Below are 23,200 nucleotides of genomic sequence, written 5' to 3'. Positions count from 1 at the left end.
TCATTCAGGGCCTTGGGGCCTTGTGGGGTGGGTTCAGAGCCAGGGTGAGGAGAAGTGGGCGAGGGGTTAGTGACGTGGGTCTGTGTCCCAAGAGGACTTCCGAGAAGCCACATGGAAGGCAGCATGGTGAGGCTGACAGCTGGGCACTGGCTCTTGTTCCCAAACTGATGCAGACAGTGCCCAGCCGTCCCTCCAGTTTCTGGAGGGGCCGGGAAGACGCAGGCGCAGCCTGACGGCAGGGAGGGGCAGCGGGCAGGGGCCGGGCGATGTTTCCAGGGTAGACCCGGAACCCTCCAGGATGGGGAAGGGCTGGGGGCGGCTTCCCGGAGCAGCTGCCCCTGGGGCTGAACCACAGCGCCCCTTTCTTGGGCAGCGGCAAAGTGAGCACAGCAGGTGAGACGATGCGGGTGGGCTGGCCTGGCCAGAAGCCCCACCCACACCCCGCCCCAGGCCATCCTGGGCGCCGGTGAGTTCCTCTGACTTCGCCTCGATCGCACCCCACCCAGATGCGGGGCGCCCTCTTGGGCTGCCTCCTCCTGACCCTGGGCTGTGGGTGGTGCGAAGTGTGGGCAGTGCTGGGGGGCAGGGCAGTGCTGAGCAGCAGCCTGGGGGCTCCGGAACCACAGCCCTGGGGGCAGGCAAGGACTTTGAGGCCCAGCCCAGGCTTGGGAAACCGGAGCTGCCCCTGACTGGAGCCTGGCGGCTGGGGGCAACTTCTTCTGGGCTCTGAGTGATCAGGAAAGCCCAGAGCCAGCCTGGGGTATCACACAGACCCCAGGGTCAGGGCCCTGGTCTGTGAGTTAGGGGCCCTCTCCTCAAAATGTTGCCAGTTTGGTCCTAATGCTATAGAACCTTTCACCCCCACTACACGCGGGCTTTCTCTAGTTGCGGCGAGTGGGAGCTATTCTTTGTTGTGATGCGCGGGCTTCTCATTGCGGTGGCTTCTCTTTTTGCGGAGCACGGGCTCTAGATGCGCGGGCTTCAGTAGTTGTGGCACGCGGGCTCAGTAGTTGTGGCGCGTGGGCTCTAGAGCACAGGCTCAGTAGCTGTGGCGCACGGGGTTAGTTGCTCCACAGCACGTGGGATCTTCCCGGACCAGGGCTCGAACCCCTGTCCACTGCATTGGCAGGTGGATTCTTAACCACTGCACCATCAGGGAAGTCCTGAGTACACACACTTCTAAGGAGGAAGGCCAAGACAGGTGATGGCTGGTGTGCCCTGTCCACCTGGGCTCCCCAGTCTCCTATGAGGGCCCCTCTGGGGAACCACTGGGGCTCCCTCGTTTAATGGATTCCTTGTCTCCAGGCTTCCAAGAGCCTCCCTGGTATGTGACAGACTTGGAGGAACAGGCAAAGATGAGAGGACAAAGGGGCCTGGTTTTAGTCCTGGAGGCAGGGACAGAACCTGGGGACCCCCTTAATTCCCACAGAATTAAGGGCTCCTGGGGTTTCTGTGTGTGTCCCTGGGAGGCCATTGGCCTCAGGAATGGGCTTCCAGGCTGGCTAGGGCGGAAAGATGGACCCCTTCTTATTCCAGGTGCGCTGGGCCTTGGGCAGTCACAGAACAGGGGTGTGTGTCCGGGTGGCTGGGAACCCAGGCAGGATTCCCTGGAGAGGCATCCTTTGAATTGGAAGCTGAAAGGTGGATGAGATTTTAAACTGTTAATTACAGGTACCCACAAGTAATGGTCACTATCAGAGGTTTAGAAACTATAGAAAAGCTCAAAGAAGAAAATAAAAGCTTCCTGTATCCTCACCATGCAGTTGTCCTGGTCACGCTCCAGGTCATTGCAACAGCTCCCAACTGGATACCTGCATCCACCATCCACCCTTGGCCCCCACCATCTACTCCCCACCCAGGGCCAGAGGCTTCTGTGTGCCAGTCCTCCGGTGGCTTCCCCCTACCCAGTCGAGGCTGGCAAGGCCCCGTGCCATCTTCCCGCACCTCCTTCACCGCGCCATCTTCCCGCACCTTCTTCACTCTCCATCTCTCCCTCTAGAATGTGCACTCCAGGGGGACAGGGATTTGGGTCTGTGTTATTCTTGCTGTGCCTGTGTCCCCAGGTCTTGGAAGAGCACCTGGCTTCTAAGGCGTTTCTATTAAGTGAATGAATGATGTGTAAAATGTATGTGTGTGTGTGTGTGTGTGTACACATAGTGTAGAGATAGGGATTCCGAACTGTTTCTATCCAGGATGGAATTCCACAACAAAAAATATGGATCGAGTCTTTGGGGAGATGTCGTCGGTGTGTCACAGATGTGGGTGGCATCTGTGCTCAGGGTCTCACAGCCTGGCCTTTTTATCATCACTTGAGATTTTCCCTAATAATACATCTGCACTTCCTCCCAGGGCTTTTGATGGTCAATACCATGAATTTTAACTGCTCCCTGGCACTCCATCATCCCGGATACCCTCATCATTTATTTAATCTGCCCTTATTGTTGGATAATTAATTTTCCAGTCTGCATCAGCAAAAGCAATGCTTTCATGAGCACCTTTGTACATAAATCTCAGTGCAGATCTATTATTTTCAGGTACGTTACTAGAAGTAAAATTACTGGTCCAAAAGGCATGCCTGTTTTTAAGACTTGTGGTATACACTGTTCCCCAAAAAGATGGTTCCAATTTGGATAGAGTTCTAAAAAGTTTTGTCAATTTTTAGAACCCAAGTAGGGAAATTTACAAGTGTGTATATAAAGAATCGAGACCACCCACAATCCCACGTTCCTGAGAAAACAAGTGTTCACGCTATGGTTTATGACTTTCCAGATTTTTAAACTATGCATATTAAATACACATACAAATTATATGCAATATACATAATATGTATATATCTATGCATATTAAATATATAATATTTATATTTTTATATTACCTCTCCTCCCTGGAGATCCTGCCGTGTGACCACTCATGAGACAGTGGTTGCTTCTCTTGGCATGTGTGCCCGCCAAGAACATGTTGAGTAGCTTCACTTTTTAAAGTTTGAATTATGAAAATAATAGGGTTTTTCTTTTCATTTTCCAAATATAAAATTACAACGTTGCTTTTTCAAGCAACACACATCTCCCCAGACATGCCAATGCATCTTCTGTCTAGAATTTAACTTGCTTTTTTAAAAAAGTTGACACTACATTGTAACCCTCTGGGGAATACATTTTCACTGGCAGAGCGGGACTGGGTGGGCAGGATGTTGCTGCCGGGGGACAGTAGGACGAGGGGACTGAGTTGTCAGGATTGTGTGAATAATCTGGAGTCGGGGACAAGGCGGGTTTAAGGGGTGGATGCTAGGACCTCAAACACCTGGCCTGGGTGATGGTACTTTGTTGGGAGGGCCTTGGGGAGCCCCAGAAGGCTTTAGGCAGGAGAGGGACATGATCAAGGCTGTGTTTTTTTGTTTGTTTTTTAATTTATTTTTATTTTTGGCTGCCTTGGGCCTTCGTTGCTGCGCACGGGCTTTCTCTAGTTGTGGCGAGAGGGGGCCGCTCTTCGTTGCGGTGTGCGGGCTTCTCATTGCAGTGGCTTTTCTTGTTGCAGAGCACGGGCTCTAGGCACATGGGCTTCAGTAGCTGTGGCACACAGGCTCAGTAGTTGTGGCTCGTGGGCTCTAGAGCGCAGGCTCAGTAGTTGTGGCGCACTGGCTTAGTTGCTCCGCAGCATGTGGGATCTTCCCAGACCAGGGCTCGAACCTGTCTCCCCTGCATTGACAGGCAGATTCTTAACCACAGCGCCACCATGGAAGTCCCAAAGCTGCGTTTTAGGGCAACTAGTCTGTTGGCTTATGCAGAATGGCCTGGAAAGTGATAAGATGGCAGATACTTTGAGCAGAGGCGTCAAGTCTCCGTCATGGGTCCCGAGGTTCTTTGGGTGTGCTGTGGGCAAGAGGGGGGCCAAGCTCAAGAGGACTTCCAAGCTCCATCTCCATCTGCATTGGTTTTCTACACTGGATAACAAGTTGCCACGAACGTAGCAGCGGAAAACAACACCCAGGGAATTCCCTGGCCGTCCAGTGGTTAGGACTCTGTGCTTCTACATCAGGTGGCATGGGTTCCATCCCTGGTTTTCTGGTCAGGGGACTAAGATCCTGCAAGCTGCTCGGTGCAGCCAAAAAAGAAAAAAAGGAAGAGAGAAAACAACACCTATTTATGGTCTTACGGTTTCTATAGGTCAGGAGTCTGGGTACAGCTTAACTGGGTTCTCTGCTCAGGGTCTCACAGGCTGCAGTCAAGGAGTCCTCAGCTGATGTCTCATCTGGAGCTCAGTATCCTATTCTGAGCTCATTCAGATTGCAGGCAGGATTGGGTTCCTTTTGGTGGTGGTAAGAATGAGGCCCTTGGCTGCTGGGGGCCACCTCCTCCACAGGCAGGTCACAGCACAGCTGTTTGTTTCTCAAGGCTGGTGGGAATGCATCTCTCTGCTCCGGATCTCTTTCAGGGAAGACCTGGACTCTCTTTTAAAGGTTTCACCTGGTTAAGTTAGGCCCACCAAGGATAATCTCCCTTCGGATTAGTCAAAGTCCACTGATTAGGGACCTTAATCACATCTGCTAAATCCCTTCATCCTCACCATATGCTATTGGTTAGAAGCAAGTCAGAGGTTCCACCCCTACCCAAGGAGAGGGGATTACAAAGTGCGTGTCTCCCTGGGGGGGGAATCATGGGACCATCTTAGAATTACGTCATCCACACCACTTTATCAAGTGCACCTTCCAGTTTCAAGGTGCCCACTCCTGACTCCTCATATCCCAAGCTTGATCCATTCCCACTTCTTCTAAGGTGTGAACTAAGAGCTTAAGAAGTTCTCAAACATGCTCTTTCCAGCCCTTGCAATAGAGAAGGGAATTCCTGACGACCACAAAGCTTCAAGACCTGAAGGACTAATGGTGGGATAACAGGAGCAGAGAGGAGAGCTTTGGATGGGGGACTCACTTACCAATAGGTATGGAAAAGACAAGTCCAGCTCTCACTGAGGCACCAAGGGGGACATAAAAGGGAAGAAAGCACGTTTTTTTCATTTCAAAGAGCTTCTCTTGTAGTTGAGATGATCACATGGGCCTGCTTGTTCTGCTTCCCTAGGAGGTTATCAGTCTCATTACAGAAAACATAGAGACAAGCGGATTGTGAGCCATTATTAAATTTAAAGTATTTACAACTTGCTTTGGGTCTTCCCAGAATTTTTACACTGCATCTCTGAAAATATATGATAAACATCCATCCTGGCACACGTGGCTTCCACCCCCCACCCCACTGTGGATTATTTTTTGAAGTGTGGCTTAGAGGTAGAATTACTGGGTGAAAGCATGCAACGTTGTCGTGGCTGTTGGTACATTTCCCAAAAGGCTTGTGCTGATTTTTATGCTGTGACCCCTGCTGGTGATTTGGGATTTGCTTGTTTCTTTGTCTTTGGCTCAGGAACCTGCGGCCGTCTCTGGCGATCTGTGTGGGAGAGGGCCCTTGTTCTCCCAGCTCTGTGTCTGGCGGGGGGGCCCCACAGCGCCCTCCAGTGGCAGGCAGCAGAGGTGCAGGAGCTTTTGTCCCCAGCGGGTGCCCAAGGAGTGTGGGCTTGGAAGGGACAAGGGGAGGAGCCAGGTTCTCTGAGGAGGGGATGTGCAATTTCACCCCAGAACAGGGAGTATTTTGAATTCCCCAAACTCCACCGCTTGCTCTGTGTTTTTCCACCGTATACACCACAGCGCTCATTTACGGAGGGTAAATCTGCCAACAACCCTGTGAGGTGGCTTCTGTTATCACCCCATGTTACAGAGGAGAAAACTGAGGCCCGGAGAAGTACCTTGCCCAAGGTAAAACTCTGGTCTTAATTTCTCAGGTTTTGGGTTTTGCAAGAGCCAGACTGCCTTTCCTTCAATTTCTCTCTCTTTCTCTTGACTCAAGTTTCTTTATTTCAAACAAAAAAAACAGAAGCAGATACATTCAGTGCCCTGTCCCATGCTTGCTTGGCCAAAAGGGGAAAGAGAATCAGAGGGAGAAGGATTCCAAGTTCTCCCAGCTCGGGACGGGGCCTCGGGTACCTTATCCTCATGGAAAATTATATCCCGGGACGGGTGCCCAGGAAGCTGCCTACACAGCCCTGCAATTAGGGCTACAGTCGTGACAGCAATGTTGGAATATATTTTCTTTCACAAGGAGGGCCGCTGTGGCCCCTCCCTCAGCTCCCCAGAGCAGCATGTGTAAATGATTAGGCCAGTCTGTTTTTTCTTGAGCGCTTGAGAGGAAGTGACATTGACATCCTTGTGGCCCGATGGCGGGGCCAGCGCCTCTATGGGAACCGGGCCCATGGCTTTTTCTGAAGCTGGTGTTCTTGGGACCCACCTTCCAGGCCCTAGTGGGAGCCCCCAGCCAGTGTGACCCCATCTCTGCTGCAGGCAGCCCCAACCTGGCGATGCTTCATGGCCCCTCCCTCTGGACTGAAAATAGGAAGACCAGATGCACCTCCATCTGGGTTCTGGGGTACTGCCCAGGGCCTGGCTGGGCTTGTCCACGTGCTCACAAAAAGGCCGCTCTTCCCGGCTGCCCGTGAGGGCACAGCTCTGGGCCCTGTGGGCTGGCCCTTCGCTGGTGCAAATCCTTGGGGTGCGTGTCAGCTCCTTGTGAGGGAGGACCCTGCTCAGACCAGGACGGCCCCAGTGCTTGTCTGGGTGGAAGGGCAGGCCAGCATCTTCCCAACCCCTCTACCAGGTGGGTCCTATTGCCAGGGTCTCTTCCTCCCAGGCATCCACGTGCTTAAGCCAAGTCCTGGCCCCCCGGGCAACCCCTTGTTCCCCAGCCCAACACCTAGTCATCAACCCCTGTCCCTGCTGTGTCTGGGACACCTCCCAGATTGCCCACTCTGTCCCCATCTGGTCTAGGCTGCCACTTCTCCTGCCTGGACATCCAGCCCAGCCTCCGCAGGGGTCTCTCTGCTTCCAACAGGGTCCAAGGGGCGGGTCCCTCCACCAAGCAAATCCCCTCCATGGCTCCTCACTGCCAGGGTGACATCCAAACTTTATTTTTTAATTTAAGAAACAATTTTTTTGGCTGTGCCATGCAGCACGTGGAATCTTAGTTCCCCGACCAGGGATAGAACCCATGTCCCCTGCAGTGGAAGCATAGAGTCCCAACCACTGGACCGCCAGGGAAGTCCCGACATCCAGACTTTAGATCTGGCCACACAAGCCCCACGTGAGCTGTCCCTGCTTCTCTCCATCTTCATCCTGCAGGAGATCCAGGCCCAGAACTGTCCCCACTGGCCCAAAGAGGCAGCTTCTGGCCTACCCCAGGGCCTTTACACATGCTGTTCCCTTAGCCAGAAACACTGTTCTCGCTCCCCTCTTTGTCTGGTGGACTCTTCATCCTTCCAGGACACTTCCTCCAGGAAGCCTGCCTGGATGCCTTAGACTAGGTTTGGGGCTCCTTGGGCTTGGTGTGGCCTCTGAATCCAGGGACCCCGTGTCAATTCTCTGCTTTCTCCTCAGGGCCCAGTGTAGGGCCCTGCACACATATAGTATTTCATAATATTTGTTCAGTGAATGAATGGCAAATAGAAGCCCAGAAATCACTTACCCAAGGCAGAGGCCAAACTGAGCAAGAAAACACAGCTCTGGCTGTACCCACCCCTTCCCCCTTCCCCCGCCATACACACACACAGTACAGGGCACAGGCCAACCCTTTGCTCTGGCCGCTGTAGTCAGGCCGGCAGAGCCAGCTCCACATATCAGCAGAATGCCGCCTCCCCACGCCTTCACCTGGAGCCTGTGCCTCACCTCATCATTCCCCCCCACCCCAAGGACCAGAGTCCCAACTGCCCAGCCACAGGGAAGTCACACGGCGATGGTCCCCAGGGCCTGTTGGCCCATCTGAAGGGGACAAAGCTCACCCCACAAGAACCGTGTTTTCTTGTTTGTTTTGTTTTCTTATTTATTTGTTTATTGGCTGCATTGGGTCTTCGTTGCTGCATGCGGGCTTTCTCTAGTTGCGGCGAGCCGGGGCTACTCTTCGTTGCGGTGCGTGGGCTTCTCATTGCGGTGGCTTCTCTTGTTGCGGGGCGCGGGCTCTAGGTGCGCGGGCTTCAGAAGTTGCAGCACACGGGCTCAGTAGTTGTGGCTTGCGGGCTCTAGAGCTCAGGCTCAGTAGTTGTGGCACACGGGCTTAGTTGCTCCGCGGCATGTGGGATCTTCCCGGACCAGGGCTCGAACCCGTGTCCCCTGCATTGGCGGGTGGATTCTTAACCACTGCGCCACCAGGGAAGCCCAGAACTGTGTTTTCACGGTGGAATTCCCGATGGAGGATGGGGAAGAATCTCTGGGGGTAAATTGGGACAGATGGGGAGGGTCCTCACCTCACTCAGGGGTTAGTTACACCTTCTAAAACAAAAATGGGGACCATCCCTCATGTTAGGATTGTCACGTGGCTTTGACCTATTCAAGGTCACCCAGAAGATGCAGCCTGTGGCTGGTGGGGGGGGGACGCTGGCCCTTTGGGGGGCTTTGATGTGGTGTGGGTGGGGCAGACTAGAGAAACGGGGTCCGTCCATGGAGTCCAGAGGTGTGATGGCTGTGTCACTGTGAGGGCCGCCCCGCCGGAGGGGCCTAGCATCTTTGCGCCCTCTGGGGGTCAGGAAGTGTTGTCTTACTTCCTGGGGGCTGGTTGCAGAAATGATCGCTTTATTATATTTTATTTTTTCCGGCCGCATGGCTTTTGGGATATTAGTTCCCCAACCAGGGATGGAATTCGGGCCCTGGCAGTGAAAGCAGCGAGTCCTAACCACCGGATGGATCACCAGGGAATTCCCAGAAATTATCTCTTAACTTCCCTGGAGGGTGCGCCCATCAGCAGGCGCGGCACGGGGCCAGGTGGAGAGGGCTGGCTTCAGACCATTCCCCTCACCCCCCAGTTTTCTGCACACTCCTCATAAGTGATGTCAGTGCTGGTGGCACATGTGTCCTCTGTCACCCCCAGTGACCATCTCTGAAACGGCAGGTTGGAGGACTTGGAAGAAGGTCTCTGGTGGCCCTGTCTGTTAGGACCACCCGCCTGTCCTGTGAGCCCACCTGGGTCCTCCACTCTGCACCCTGACATTCTGGGCCATCTGCTCGGGTCCCCCACAGTCAAATGCCCAGGGGACCCCCAGCTTCTGCATGCCCAGCAGCAAGGGATTTAATTCTAGCGTCTGCCTCCACACACCCTCTGCTCCTGCCATCGGGCGGGGGAGACACTCCCTGCACAGAGAGGGTTCGGGTCCTGGCCAGGGTCACACATCAGGGTTTCTCCCAAACACCCGGGTGTCAGGGGTTCCAGGGCAGGTCTCTGTCTTCCTACCCGGCTCCCCACCCCTGGGGCTCTACAGGGTGATGGAGGACTTCCTGCAGAAAGAGGCACACAGACGAGGGCAGCTGGCCCCAAAAGGCCGTCCCTTCATTGGTTTGCTGCCCTTGTCCGCCCTCCCGCAGTCTTTTGGGGCTTAAAATTTTTTTTTTTATTTCTTAAAAACAACAGCTTTTTGGCTTTAATACACAAAGTAAGTGAGGTCCTTGGTGAGCCGCTGCTCCAACCTTCCAGCCCAACACCTCCAGGGTCAGGGGCCGCAGTCTCCAGCGGCCGTGGATGAAGGGCTGAGCCAGGCTCTGGGCATCTCAGCAGCCTCTTGGGCTCAGAAGTCCGGGCTGAAGAGGGGCCAGGAGAGCCCACCCAGCCTGCCCGGGGAGGCAGCCGGGGAGGCAGCGGGGTCCGGGTGGGGCTGGCTGTCAGTTCACCGTGGGCACCTGGCTGTGATGCAGGCTGAACTCCTTGGCCTTGAGACGGAGGCTGGCGATGCTGTTGGCCATGTTGACCCCCGGGGTCGCAGGGCCTGAGCCTCCTGGGCTGTATGGCGGCACCGTGCTGGGGGTGACATAAGACACAAGGACATATTGCTGTGGCTGGAAGACCGCCGGGGGCTGGCCACCTCTGGCGGCCAGTCTTGGACCCCAGCCTCTGGTCCTCCTGCCTCCCCTCCTCAGCTCACTCGGCTGGGAAGCCTTCCCCTGGGGTTACAAGACTGGGGGGAAGAGGCAGAAGTGCCCACAGTCAGCCCAAGGACATGGAGCCGCCCCCATAGGCTTGTGGTCCTTCCTCGCTGGACCAGGAGCTTCCTGAGAGCGGAAGCTCCTGTTCACCCCTAGCGCCTGCCCTAGGCCTGGCACACAGCAGGATGAGGCTGGGATGAATGCACACCTCTATGGAAGGAGGCCTCTTGGAGGTTCGCCCGCCCCAGGTAAGAGCATGGCAGGCGGGGAGCTGGGAGAGCTGTGAGGCTAGCGTGGGCATCGCTAGGACTCAGATCCCACGACCCACCGGCTCTTGCCTCTCATGAGACCACGGCTCCAGCAGAGCTGCTCGCACAGACTCAGGGGTGGATGGCACTCCCTGGAGTTGTGGGGTGCAGAAACCCAACTTGCCAGCACCTCCTTCCTCTCCCTTCCTGCCCTGCCACCTTTCCCCAGCTTTGACCGGGACAAAACTGCCCCAGACTTTGACTCTGGGGCCCAGCCAGGCCCCTGGGACAGGGAACCACTCCCTCGGCCCCCCGGCCTCTCTCCGGGATGGTTGGCGAAGGGTGCTGGGGCGCTTGTGCCAGCCTAGGAATCCGCAGGATTTCAGCTCCCTCAGGATGACGTGGCTTCTCCACTTCTTCCAAACAGGCCTCATTTTCTCGCCCCTCCACACGCTCACACGCTTGCCCACATACCCCTTGGTGCCCCCCAGGTCCACGGGGCACCTGGGCAACTTTCCCAGCTCTCTTCAGATCCTCAAAGGAGTCTGGGCCCTAAAACACCCCACGGGGTCCCCTGGTTGCTCGCGCCCTCCCGACCCAAAAGGGTTCCCGCTCTCACCTGTAGGGGGATGAAGCCGTCCAGGAGAGATAATCGGGGCTCAGGGCAGTGGGCCGGGGAGCCACAGGCTGCTCGATGGCGGCTTCCTGGCTGTAGGACTTGAGCAGCGAAGCTGAGCGGTTGGCCAGCATGGCCCGCTCGTTTCGGCGGAACTTGGCCCGGCGGTTCTGAAACCAGACCTGGGGGCAGGAAGGAGGGGTGAGCGGGCTGCTGAGGGGACCCAAGTCCTTTTGCACCTAGTATGTGCCTGTTCTGCCACCCACCCTGCACTGGCAGCTTCACCCCTCTGAGCCTCAATTTTCTCATCTGTAAAATGGGGGTGATAAATGGTGCCTGCCGCTGGGTAAGTATGTGTTGGAGAATGTGCAAGTGGATGAATGAAAGAATGAATAGATGAGCATTTAGCTGCTGTGAGGTTGTAATGCGAGAGGTGCACGCTGGGCACTCAGCTCAGGGCTGGCACGGAACAAGCACTGAACACTTTTTTTTTTTTTTTTTTTTTTTTTTTTTTTTTGTACGCGGGCCTCTCACTGCTGTGGCCTCTCCCGTTGCGGAGCACAGGCTCCGGATGCGCAGGCTCAGCGGCCATGGCTCACGGGCCCAGCTGCTCCGCGGCATGTGGGATCTTCCCGGACCGGGGCACAACCCCCTGTCCCCTGCATCGGCAGGCGGACTCTCAACCACTGCGCCACCAGGGAAGCCCAGCACTGACCACTTTAAAACGACTTTTATTTATCCAAACCCCATGTGCCAGGCACTGCTCTAAGCTACAAAGATATCAACTTCTTTCATTCTCGTAAGAACCCTATAAAACAGACCCACGTGATCCTCATTTTACAGGGAGGTACCTAAGGCACAGAGAGGCTGAGTAACTTGCTCAAGGTCACACAGCTGGTCAGTGGCAGGGCTTGGATTTGAACCTCAGCCCTCCTGGCCTCAGATGGTCCTGCTCTGAAACACCTCACCTTGGCAACTCCTTAACCCTGGGTGAGTGGTGGCTGCACGCTCCCCCGGGGGGCCCACGGATGGGCAGCACTCACCTGGACACGCGCCTCGCTGAGGTTGACGCGCCGGGCTAGCTCCTCCCGCACGAAGGCGTCGGGGTAGTGCGTGCGCTCGAACACGCGCTCCAGCGCCTGCAGCTGGCTGCTGTTGAACGTGGTGCGGTTCCGCCGCTGCTTCTTCTTCCGCTTGGCGGCGCCGCCGCGCCCGGGGCTGGGACACTCACCTGCGGAGGGGCCCGAGGGTCAGCGGGGCGGCGGACAGCGCGCAGTGAGTGCCCGCAGGGCCCCCAGCCCGGAGCTGCCGTGATGATCACGACTCAGGCACCAGCTCAGCGATGTGCTCTGAACCTTTTACCTGTGTCTCCCTCTGCTGATGGATGGTGCAGCCCGAGAACAGGAGCAGCTCCCTTTAATTCACTCCTTCATCCATTCCTTCATCCATCCATCCATCCATCCATCCATCCATCCATTCTGCAACACATTTACTGAGTACCTACTGGGTGGCAGGCACAGGGTTAGGGCCCTGGGGACATAATGGTGAACAAAAGCAGCCAGGTCCCCATCCTGTGGAGCCCGGGGACAAGCACCCACGCCATGAGGGACAACTGACCTGGTTGGGGGGGGCGGGGCGGGGCCACTGGAGATATCTACGTGTCCTCGGCTCCTAGCTCAGGCTCTGGGGCATGGTAAACCCTCCATGGGTATTTGTTGTTGAATTATATTAATATTAATATATTAAAAATGAGCAGTGAGAGTCACAGTTCCAAGGGTCCACTGCAGGCACCCACAGGTCAATGGATGCTCACAGGAATCCTATAGACAGGTGCTCTTCATGCCCTATTTACAGAGGGAGAAGGGAGGGGGGATGTTCAGTTACTATTTATTTCCACATTTCAATTTTACCCAAGGGCTGAACTGCTGACCCTTCCTCCTGCAGGGTCTAGCTCATTGTTCACTCCTCCAGGGAGCCCTCCCTGACCACCTGAGTCCACATGGAATCCCCTCTCCTCCACTGCACTCACCCAGCACTTAGGACCAACCGTGTCCAGTTCAGGGTCTGGTGTACCTTAATAAAAAATGTATATTTTATGGATAAATAGCAAGGTCTTACTATATAGCACAGGGAACTATATTCAATATCTTGTAATAAACAATAATGGAAAAGAATATGAAAAAGAATATATATATATATTTAACTGAATCACTTTGCTGTGCACCAGAAATTAACACAACATTGTAAATCAACTATACTTCAAAAAAAAAAGAATATTTAATCAAACATTAAAAAATCTGGATCCTTAAAATTTGTACGGAGACACAATAGACCCCGAATAGCCAAAGCAGTCTTGAGGGAAAAAAACGGAGCTGGAGGAATCAGACTCCCTGACTTCAGATTATAATACAAAGCTACAATAATCAAGACAATATGGTACTGGCACAAAAACAGAAATATAGATCAATGGAACAGGATAGAAAGCCCAGAGGTAAACCCACGCACCTATGGTCAACTAATCTATGACAAAGGAGGCAAGGATATACAATGAAGACAAGACAGTCTCTTCAATAAGTGGTGCTGGGAAAACTGGACAGCTACATGTAAAAGAATGAAATTAGAACACTCCCTAACACCACACACAAAAATAAACTCAAAATGGATTAAAGACCTAAATGTAAGACCAGACACTATAAAACTCTTAGAGGAAAACATAGGAAGAACACTCTTTGACATAAATCACAGCAAGATCTTTTTTGACCCACCTCCCAGAGTAATGGAAATAAAAACAAAAATAAACAAATGGGACCTAATGAAACTTAAAAGCTTTTGCAAAGCAAAGGAAACTACAAACAAGACGAAAAGACTTGTTTGTTGTTTCCAAATGGGAGAAAATATTTGCAAATGAATCAACGGACAAAGGATTCATCTCCAAAATATATAAACAGCTCATGCAGCTCAATATTATAAAAACAAACAACACAATCAAAAAATGGGCAGAAAACCTAAATAGGCATCTCTCCAAAGAAGACATACAGATGACCAAGAGGCACATGAAAAGCTGCTCAACATCACTAATTATTAGAGAAATGCAAATCAAAACATCAATGAGGTGTCACCTCACATGGGTTAGAATGGGTATCATCAGAAAACCTACAAACAACAATGGCTGGAGAGGGTGTGGAGAAAAGGGAACCCTCTTGCACTGTTGGTAGGAATGGAAATTGATACAGCCACTATGGAGAACAGTATGGAGGTTCCTTAAAAAACTAAAAATAAAATTACCATATGACCCAGCAATCCCACTACTGGGCATATACCCAGAGAAAACCGTAATTCAGAAAGACACACGCACCCCAATGTTCACTGCAGCACTGTTTACAATATCCAGGTGATGGAAGCAACCTAAATGTCCACTGACAGACGAATGGATAAAAAAGATGTGATACATATATACAATGGAATACTACCCGGCCATAAAAAGGAACTAAATTGGGTCACTTGTAGAGATGTGGATGGACCTAGAGACTGTCATACAGAGTAAAGTAAGTCAGAAAGAGAAAAACAAGTATTGTATATTAACACATATATGTGGAACCTAGAAAAATGGTACAGATGAACCGGTTTGCAGGGCAGAAACAGAGACACAGATGTAGAGAACAAACGTATGGACACCAAGGGGGGAAAGTGGGGCGGGGGGTGGCGGGATGAATTGGGAAATTGGGATTGACATATATACACTAATATGTATAAAATAGATAACTAATAAGAACCTGCTGTATAAAAAAAAAAGAAAACAAAAAAAATGAAGAAGAAAAAAACCCTCAGTGAAGGGTCCACTTAAGATTTCTACACTATTGTATGCACACTTTACCTCAAAATTCAAAAGTAAGAGAGAAACATAAATAAATATTAATTTTAATTTTTTAAAAATCTGGAGATTTCATGTAAGGAAAAAAAAGTATATTTTAATAACCAAATAACGTCACTGCTTGTCGCAGTAACAGATTCAAGCACAAAGTAAAACAAACTACTCCCTTCTCCCGACTCTGCTTCCCAAGATTTACAAAGTTACAAATGTGTATTTAAAAAAATTTACAAGCATGAGACCACGCTGAATACACTGGTGCTGCAGCTTGTCTCTCTCTCTCTCTCTTTTAAAAATATGTATTTATTTATTTAGGCTGTACCAGGTCTTAGTTGCTGCGTGCATGCGGGATCTAGTTCCCCGACCAGGGATTGAACCCAAGCCCCCTGCATTGGGAGCTTGCATTCTTACCCACTGGACCACCAGGGAAGTCCCCAAACTGAAGCTTGCCTCTTCCTATTTAATTTGCTCCAGAGATCACTCCACCTGGCCCAACAAACCCAGCCCTCTTTATTTGCATTAATTTCCATATTCTATTTTCCCTCTTGTTCTCTCCCTCCGCATATCAGAACAATTTTTAAATTAGCCTTTGCTCTATCCTTCCAGCATTGCTTTTTAGAAAAATATACTTTTTATTTATTTATTTATTATTTATATTGGCTGTGCCGGGTCTTAGCTGCTGCATGCGGGATCTTTGGTTATGGCATGTGGACTTCTAGGTTGCAGCGTGTGGACTCTTAGCTGTGGCATGCATGCGCGGTCTAGTTCCCAGAGCAGGGATCGAACCCAGGCCCCCAGCACTGGGAGTATGGAGTCTTACTCACTGGATCATGAGGGAAGTCCCCAGCATTGCTTTTTGCAAATATTTTTTTCAAGTATAATATTTTCTCCCCCTCTTCTATTGAAAGATAGCAGACCATGTACTGTTGTGTATCTCCCTTTTTTCCCACTGAGCAATACATCCCAGGGATTCCTCCATCCAGTGCAGAGAAGTCCTGCATGCACCTTCCCACAGCTCTGTACCATTCGGCTGTGCGAATGTACCGTGGTTCAGTCAACTAAAACCAGAGCCCTGTGGATGGGCACGTAGTGTGTTTCCAATCTTTTGCAATTAAAGAATGCCACAATTAATAACCTCGTGCAAACATGATTTTCTATTTTTGCCAGTGAATATTTGGGACAGATTCCTAGAAGTGGGATTGCTTGGCCAGTGAGTAAAATGCTAGAAGTGGCCAAATCCCCCATAACACTTCCCGGCAGCGGTGGATAGGAAGGTCAGTTTTGCCCACAGCTGGGCCAACAGGATGCATTGTGAACCTTTTGGATTTGGGGCCACACCTTGTGTTTTTGCTTCCCCAGTTACACATTCCCTTTATACGTGCTACGTTCTTCACACGATGCTGAGGAGTCGTTCAGCTGAGCATCTAGCACATTCCAGGCCCAGCCACGGATACCACTCAATCCTGGCTTTTGAATGAGCTCCCAGCTTAGCAGGGTTTATTGACTCTTGAGCAACCGGCTGATTTGATCGGAGGCTAAATTGTTCCATGAGCCTGGTAAGTAATTGCATCGGGGGTAGGGTGGGGGGTTGTCAGGCAGGAATCAGGCAGGATGCCGGGAAAAAATGACCTTACTTGGTTTGGACCAGTGGTTCTCAACAGAGGGCAATGTAGCCTCCAGGGGACATCTGGCAATGTCCGGAGACGGTTCTGATGGACTGGGAGAGGCGGTGCTCCTAGGATCGAGGCAGAGGCTGGGGACGCTGCTGAGTATGCTTCAATGCACAAGGAAGGCCCCGCGTCAGGGAATTCTCTGGTTCACCGTGTCCATGGTGCTGAGAGAGAGGGAGGCCCTGGTTTGGAGGGAGGGCCAGTACGTTTCCTCTTCGGGAAGTACTGCAAACGTGGGACACATCTGGGGGTGGGCTAGGCAATGGCAGGGAACACGGAGCGGCCCCGGGCGAGCTGGCCTCTTCTCCTGGACCCGCTTCAGTCTTCACTCCTCACCCCTTTCCTCCAAGAAAAGGTGAAGATGGATGAGAATGTCTGGTGCCGGTGAACGTCTCTCCACCCCCGGCTCCCCACCCCCTTGAGCTGGAAGAAACCTTAAACTGAAATAACAAGGGCTGAGCGCTGAAAACCTGTGTGGTCAAGAGCCTGAGAGCGGACAGAAGCTTCTGGAACACCAGCCATTGCGAGCCGATTTCCGCCCCCCTTCAGGCAACGCTTCTTGGGCACAAACCCAATGCAGGAGGCATTTCAGCCAAAAAAGGAGAATTTTTCAGGAAATTTAGCAATTCAAAACTGAGGGTGTTGAAATGAAAATCACTTTGCAGCCTCGGCCCCCTCCAAGCGGGCGCCGGAAGGAACAACTCTGCTCTTTGGCCAAACTGCGTGGTGCCTTGGAGCTGAAACCTTCACACAAGGGCGCTTAACACCCCTCCCAACAATCCCAGACTCTCGCCACCCCTGATACCAGCTAGTCTCCACTTGTCTGGAGTCACATCTCCCTGGGGGTTCCCATCAAGGCAGCTATGATGGGATGCGCTCAACAAAAGTTGGTTTGGGGGCTTCCCTGGTGGCGCAGTGGATAGAAGTCTGCCTGCCAACGCAGGGGACACGGGTTTGATCCCTGGTCCGGGAAGATCCCACGTGCCACGGAGAAACTGGGACCGCACGCCACAACTCCTGAGCCTGCGCTCTATAGGCTGCATGCCACAACTGCTGAGCCTGCGTGCCACAACTACTGAGCCCACACGCCTGGAGCCTGTTGCTCCGCAACAGAAGCCCCTGCTCGACCAAAGAAGGCCCATGCGCAGCAATGAAGACCCAATGCAGCCAAAAATTAAAATTAAAATTAAATCTTTAAAAAAAAAAAAAAGGGCTTCCCCGGTGGCGCAGTGGTTGAGAGTCCCCCTGCCGATGCAGGGGACACGGGTTCGTGCCCCAGTCCAGGAAGATCCCACGTGCCGCAGAGCAGCTAGGCCCGTGAGCCATGGCCGCTGTGCCTGCGCGTCCGGAGCCTGTGCTCCGCAACGGGAGAGGCCACAACAGTGAGAGGCCCGCGTACCGTAAAAAAAACAAAAGAAAAAGTTGGTTTGGGCAGGAGGGATGCCAAGCGCTCTGTCTGCTTCCATCCACTGGATCCTGGCATCTGCCCTATGAGGCACTGGCCCATTTCACACACTGGGAAACTGAGAGGTTCACCCAAGATCACACAGCGGGGACCGGAGTCCGTGTCTGTGGGAAGGCTCAGGCGGCCCGGGTTGTGAGCCAGCCTCCGAGGGGGCCGCCTCCCGCGGTTCCCAGGGAAGGTGATGCGGGGGTCTGTCACACTCTCCGCCCCAGCCCTGGGAGACACCATGGATCATGTCATCTCACTGGTGCGGAAATGCCCCCGAGTCTCCATCCTATAGCCCCCGGGGAGGAAGACCTCACCTCTGGGAGCCCTGAGGGACAGCAGCTTGCCCAAGGTCACACAAAGTTCCTGGAGGAGCTGAATTTAACTCAGTGCCAAGAGCGTAGTAATCGCTTGATATATGTTCTCCGCTCTTGGCATTCTTCCTTGTGTGCAACCCTCTTCCCGCCTGAAGACAAAGATCTTTCTCCCTCAGCCCCGCCCACAGTAGAAAGATGGTTCCAGTCCCTGCTGTGGGCAGAAGCTGAGGAGAGGCAGCCGAGGTTCAGGAAGATTCACGCAGCGTCTTGGAGGTGACCCAGGACTCGAACCCACAGCTTGGACTCAGCCAGGGCTCTCAGGCTGGACTCTGCTTCCCAGCAGATGTGCTGGATACTCGTTACCATGAGTTCCTGAATCACCCCCTGAGAAGTGGATTGTGGTAGGCGTGTGTCCTCTGGGGGTTCCACGCTTGAGCTTAAAGCATTTGGAAAATAAATACTCTTGAACCCTCAGGCCAGCGAGTACTGGGACCAGCTCCGTCCAAGTCAGGGCTGTGCCCAAAGTTTCCTTTTGTTCCGTAAAAGTTCTGCTTTCCTCTGGGATTGAAAATAAAGCCTGAAACCACCTCCATTTACGTGGGCTGTTTAGCGGCTATTGTGAGGGGCGGGGATCAGGGTAGAGCAAAACAGCCTCACGTAGGGGAGGCCAGCCATGCTCTCTCCCGTATTACATTACAGTGAAAAAGAAGTGACTGGCGCACAGTTTTCTGCCATTAAATTACTTCACACATACAATTTACTTGGCTGACTTCAGGCCAAAGACATTTAAAAACTCTGCTCTCGGCCAAATGATCAAGTGTTCCTGGCTCCCTCTCCTGCACCCATGGTTTTTCTTATTCCGTGTAATTTAAGGGTCTAAATAGTCTGGAGGGAATTAACTGCAAATTCTTCCTAAGACAAATAAATCCGGCCTCTTCGTTTCTGCCTTTCTCAAGCTGTTGAGAGACACTCTCTGTTTGTTTTTGCTTCAAATAGTCAGTTTGTGCCTGACCCTGGGGCCACGGCAAGCTCCAACCCAAATAAATAACTTTTATTAATTAGCATTTATTCTGACCGAATAAGCAGCCTCCCCCCACCCCAAATGTGATCTCTGCCAACACGTTCACAAAAATAAACAACGCGTCCCCAGGACCTTGACGTGGATTTAACAAATTAACACTGGGCCTTGGTCAAAGGAGCTTCGAAGCTGCAGAAGTATTTACAGCCAGAAAAGTCTGAGGAAGGAAGTGGAGGTGGGGGGCACAGAGAGGCTGCCCCCTCCCCAAACACCCGGGTCTCTTGGTAGAGACTTGGGTTCCTTTGAAAGACCCCTGAGAGAAGGGCTCCGACAGGAATTCTGGAAACGGTGTCCCTAGCTTCTGCGAGGCAGCATCCCTGGCTCAAATGCCACCAGGAGAGACTTGGGGGAGAATCTCACCTCCTCAGATAGGAAGTGAGAGGCAGTACAGGCGGTAAAGGAGCCGGGGGTCCTGGTTTAGGACCTTAGGTTGGCCCTGGCGCACCAGCAGCGTGGCGGTGGGTGAAGGCTTTATTCTGTCCCAGCCTCAGGAATTGCGCTGAGAAATGGAAGTAACAGGAACCACCTCATCGAACCTTCACAACCGTCAGACCTGCGTGCTCCTAGCCTGATTTTACAGACGAGGAAACTGAGGCACGGGGTTAAGCAACCTGCCAAATCCACGTGGCCAGTCAAGGCCGGAGCTGGGACTTAAACCTGCGGATTGGCATGGAGCCCAGGCTTTTAACCAGTTTGGCATGGGCGGCCAGCCCTAAGAGTACCCCCAGGTCTTCATGCAGTGAGATTCTGGGGGTCTCTCCAGGGGCTTAGGGTGAATGGGTCAGCCAAGAAGAGGGGGGCTTAAGGCAACAGGAGCGTCTCTAGAGCTGGGGTCTGTGCTGGAGTCCCTGGCACACAGGGCAGGGGTCTGTCAACAGCATGCAGGGTCGGGTAGCGTCGAGGGGGTGGGGCATGTGAGACCCGTGAGGGCAGAGCCAGGGTCACACCTGGCACCAACTGCGTCACCCACATTGGAAGGAAGAAAGGAAGGCTGGACAGAAGGGAGGAGGAAGGAGAAGCAGCATGGAGCCTGCAGCCATCTGGAGAAGGGCGCCTGGGCTTCCGGGGAGCTTCCCCAGGAGGCCAGCTCTGCCCCAGCCGGAAACTCAAACAAGGAGCTAAGAGCTGCTTTCATGTTTGGACAGGCCGGCCTCAGTCCAGGACACTCAGGGACCAGGGCTAAGGCACAAAGTGGGGTGAGATCACACAGGTGGACTTCCCAGTATCACCTCCCTGGAGGCCCCAGCAACCTCAAGATGGGCGGCAGGGATGCCTCTGCCTCACAGAGGAGAAGAGGGAGAGAGGCCCAGAGAGGGGCTAGGACCTACCCAGGGTCACACAACGAGTGAGAATCCTCCCCCTGCCAACCCCAGGTCCTTTCTTCTCTCCCCACTTGGCAGAGAGAACCGAGGGAGGAGATAGCCCCAGCCTCCAGCCCAGCCCTGGACAAACTGATGGTGAACATGACAGAAGGATGGGGTCTTTGTCTTGAGGGTTTGGGGGCTCTGTCCACTGGATGGGGCCCCTCAGGCCCCCTGGGTGGGCAGTGGCAGGTCAGGGGGGCTGGGGTGGTCTCAGAGCTGCTGTCCCAGGTTCGCAGCCCCCCTGAGGTCAGGATTTACATTGGACATGCACCTCCTCTCCCCTGAGGACCTCTGCCCGCTCCGTTCGTGGGCTTGCGACTTCTCTCTGCCTCCCTAGCTCACCTTCAGGTCTCAGCAGAATGCCGCCTCCTCCAGGAAGCCATCCCAGACCCCCCATCATAGCTCTGTCACGTTGCAGCGTGTATGTAGGGTCATTTGTCTGGCAGGGACTGGAACTCACTGTTTTCTGTCTCTCTGGGACCTGTCACAGGGCCTGGCCCAGGGTAAACTCTCCACAAATATTTGTTGAGTGTTGAGCGAGTGAATGAATGAAGAGATGAACAGACAAATGAGGAGGCCCTGAAAGAGCGTGGGAAGACTTCAGAGTCTGCCCCGGTCCCAGCCTGTCTCCAGGGTCCAGGTTCTTCCTTATGGAGCCATAGAGACCTGGCCAGGGCTGAGTCATGACAGCATGTGTCACAGGGTAGGAGGGAGGGGCTTGGGGCAGTGGGGGAGGGGAGTCAGCCACCAGCACCCACTGTCCAGCTGCCCCTCCAAGGATGTTTCATCTCACTCATTTTGAACAAAAACCCAAGGTGCTGATACATTTTTACAGCTACCAGTCTAGAGAAGGAGAAAATGTCTCAGGAAGGAAGGTGAGGAAGGAAGACACAGCGGGGCCCAGGGAGTCAGAGAGGGTCCCCTGGGGCCCTATCCATGTCTCCATGATCTCACAGGCCTCAGACAGCACGTAACAACCCAGGGTCACGGGCCACCTCAGCCCGGGACTGCTGCGTCCCCCACCCCCTCCCAGCCCGAGGCCAGTAACCAGCATGGCTATGAGGAGGCCTCTGCAGGCTTGGGCTAACCCTGGAGTCTGGAGGGGGCCGGAGGAGGCCCCTGCATGTCCTCTCGAACCCTCAGCAGGGTCCTGGAGGGAGCCGCAATGCATCTGGGTCTCTCTGGGGTCTAGAACCTCTTCCGTACACGCACTAAGGACGTGGCATGCTGCACACACTTCCCTCAGGCCACTGGACCCCCCCAAGAGACCTCAGTGGAGGGGCCAGTGTGCCAAGGTGATTTGCCTTACCGGAGAACAAGAGTTCCTGCCACCTCAGGGCCTTTGCACATGCTGTTCCTGGCTTAGAGCACTGCACCCCTTTTGCCTGGCTAATGTTTCCCGGCCTTTAATCTCAGACTAAATGCCCTGTCCTGGAGGGGTCTTTCCCAGCCCTCAGACCAGGACAGATCTCCTTGTTACAGGCTCCCGGGCCCTCCTCCCTCCCCAGTACATCTGTAATTAAGTCATTCTTCTGCTTTGGTTTTCTGCTTCATGCTTGTCTCTTCCATTCCATTCTAAGCTCTAGGAAGGTGGGGGCTGGGTTTGCCTTGTCACTGCTGTATCCCCAGGACTGGGCAAGTAGTTTGTTTTCAGAAATATTTCTGAATGAATGACTATATAGATGAAGGAAGCCCTCATTCCAAAAAAGGGATGAAAGTCTCAACTTCCAAAGCCAGTTCCCTTTACCCTCAAAAGGGCCAGACAATGGTTTCTTGGATATGACAGAAAAAGCACAAACAATTAAACAACAACAAAAAAGAGAAATCGGACTTCTTCAGATTTAAAACTTTTGTGAACACCATCAAGAAAGTAAAAAGACAGCCCGCAGAATGGGAAAAACTATTTACAAATCATATATTTGATAAGAGACTTGTATTTAGAAAATGTCAAGAACTCTTGTAACTCAACAATAAAAAGACAAATAGTCCAATTTAAAAATGAGCAAATGATCTGAATAGACATTTCTCCAAAGAAGATATACAAATGACCAACAAGCATATGAAAAGATGCTCAATCATTATTAGCCATCAGGGAGATGCAAAGCAAAATCACTGCGAGATACAACTTCACACCTACTAGGATGTCTAGAATCAAAAGGCAAATAATAACAAGTGGTGGAAAGAATGTGGAGAGATCAGAACCCCCAGGCACTGCTGATAGGAATGAAAAGTGATGCAGCCACTTTGGAAAACAGCCTGGCAGTTCCTCAAAATGTTAAAAATAGAGTTAGCATGTGACCCAGCAATTCCACTCCCAGTTGTATACTCAAGAGAAATGAAAACATATGTCCACACAAAAACTTGGATACGAATGAATGCTCAGAGCAGCAATACTCATAAGAACCCAGAAGTCGAAACAACCCAAATGCCCGTCAGCTGATGAGTGGGTACCCCAAATATCCATACAATGGAATATTATTCGACTGCAAACAGGAACGAAGCCCTAATCCATGCCACACCATGGATGACCCCTGAAAACATTACGCTGAGTGAAAGAAGACGGCGCCATTGACAAAAGGGCACTTAATGTGC

General features: G+C 52.6%; 1 protein-coding gene across 1 annotated transcript; it reads right to left on the bottom strand.

Moving 5' to 3' along the window:
* Positions 1 to 9,526: 9,526 nt before the first annotated feature.
* Positions 9,527 to 18,532, bottom strand: PRRX2 (paired related homeobox 2). The gene is made up of 5 exons (XM_024762215.1): positions 18,462 to 18,532; positions 17,936 to 18,078; positions 11,905 to 12,092; positions 10,865 to 11,043; positions 9,527 to 9,872 (listed from the first exon to the last, which is right to left on the bottom strand). The coding sequence occupies exons 1-5, from the start codon at positions 18,530 to 18,532 to the stop codon at positions 9,737 to 9,739; spliced, it is 717 nt and encodes a 238-aa protein (XP_024617983.1). The 3' UTR covers positions 9,527 to 9,736.
* Positions 18,533 to 23,200: the final 4,668 nt, after the last annotated feature.

This window comes from Neophocaena asiaeorientalis, unplaced genomic scaffold (genome assembly GCF_003031525.2).
Source record: "Neophocaena asiaeorientalis asiaeorientalis breed wild unplaced genomic scaffold, Neophocaena_asiaeorientalis_V1.1 scaffold78, whole genome shotgun sequence".
Taxonomy (NCBI): domain Eukaryota; kingdom Metazoa; phylum Chordata; class Mammalia; order Artiodactyla; family Phocoenidae; genus Neophocaena; species Neophocaena asiaeorientalis.
Note: the sequence above shows the minus strand (reverse complement) of the source record. Positions and strands in the feature narration are given on the sequence as shown.

Bases quoted from the DNA above. Each gene is read 5' to 3' on its own strand.
- PRRX2 (XM_024762215.1), bottom strand. From the start codon at position 18,532: ATGGTAACGAGTATCCAGCACATCTGCTGGGAAGCAGAGTCCAGCCTG. The intron at 12,093-17,935 runs GTGAACCTCTCA...GCCCCTCCGCAG, and splicing joins TCCCCGCTGTGTGATCTTGG to GTGAGTGTCCCAGCCCCGGG. The intron at 9,873-10,864 runs GTGAGAGCGGGA...TGTCACCCCCAG, and splicing joins ACGGCTTCATCCCCCTACAG to CACGGTGCCGCCATACAGCC.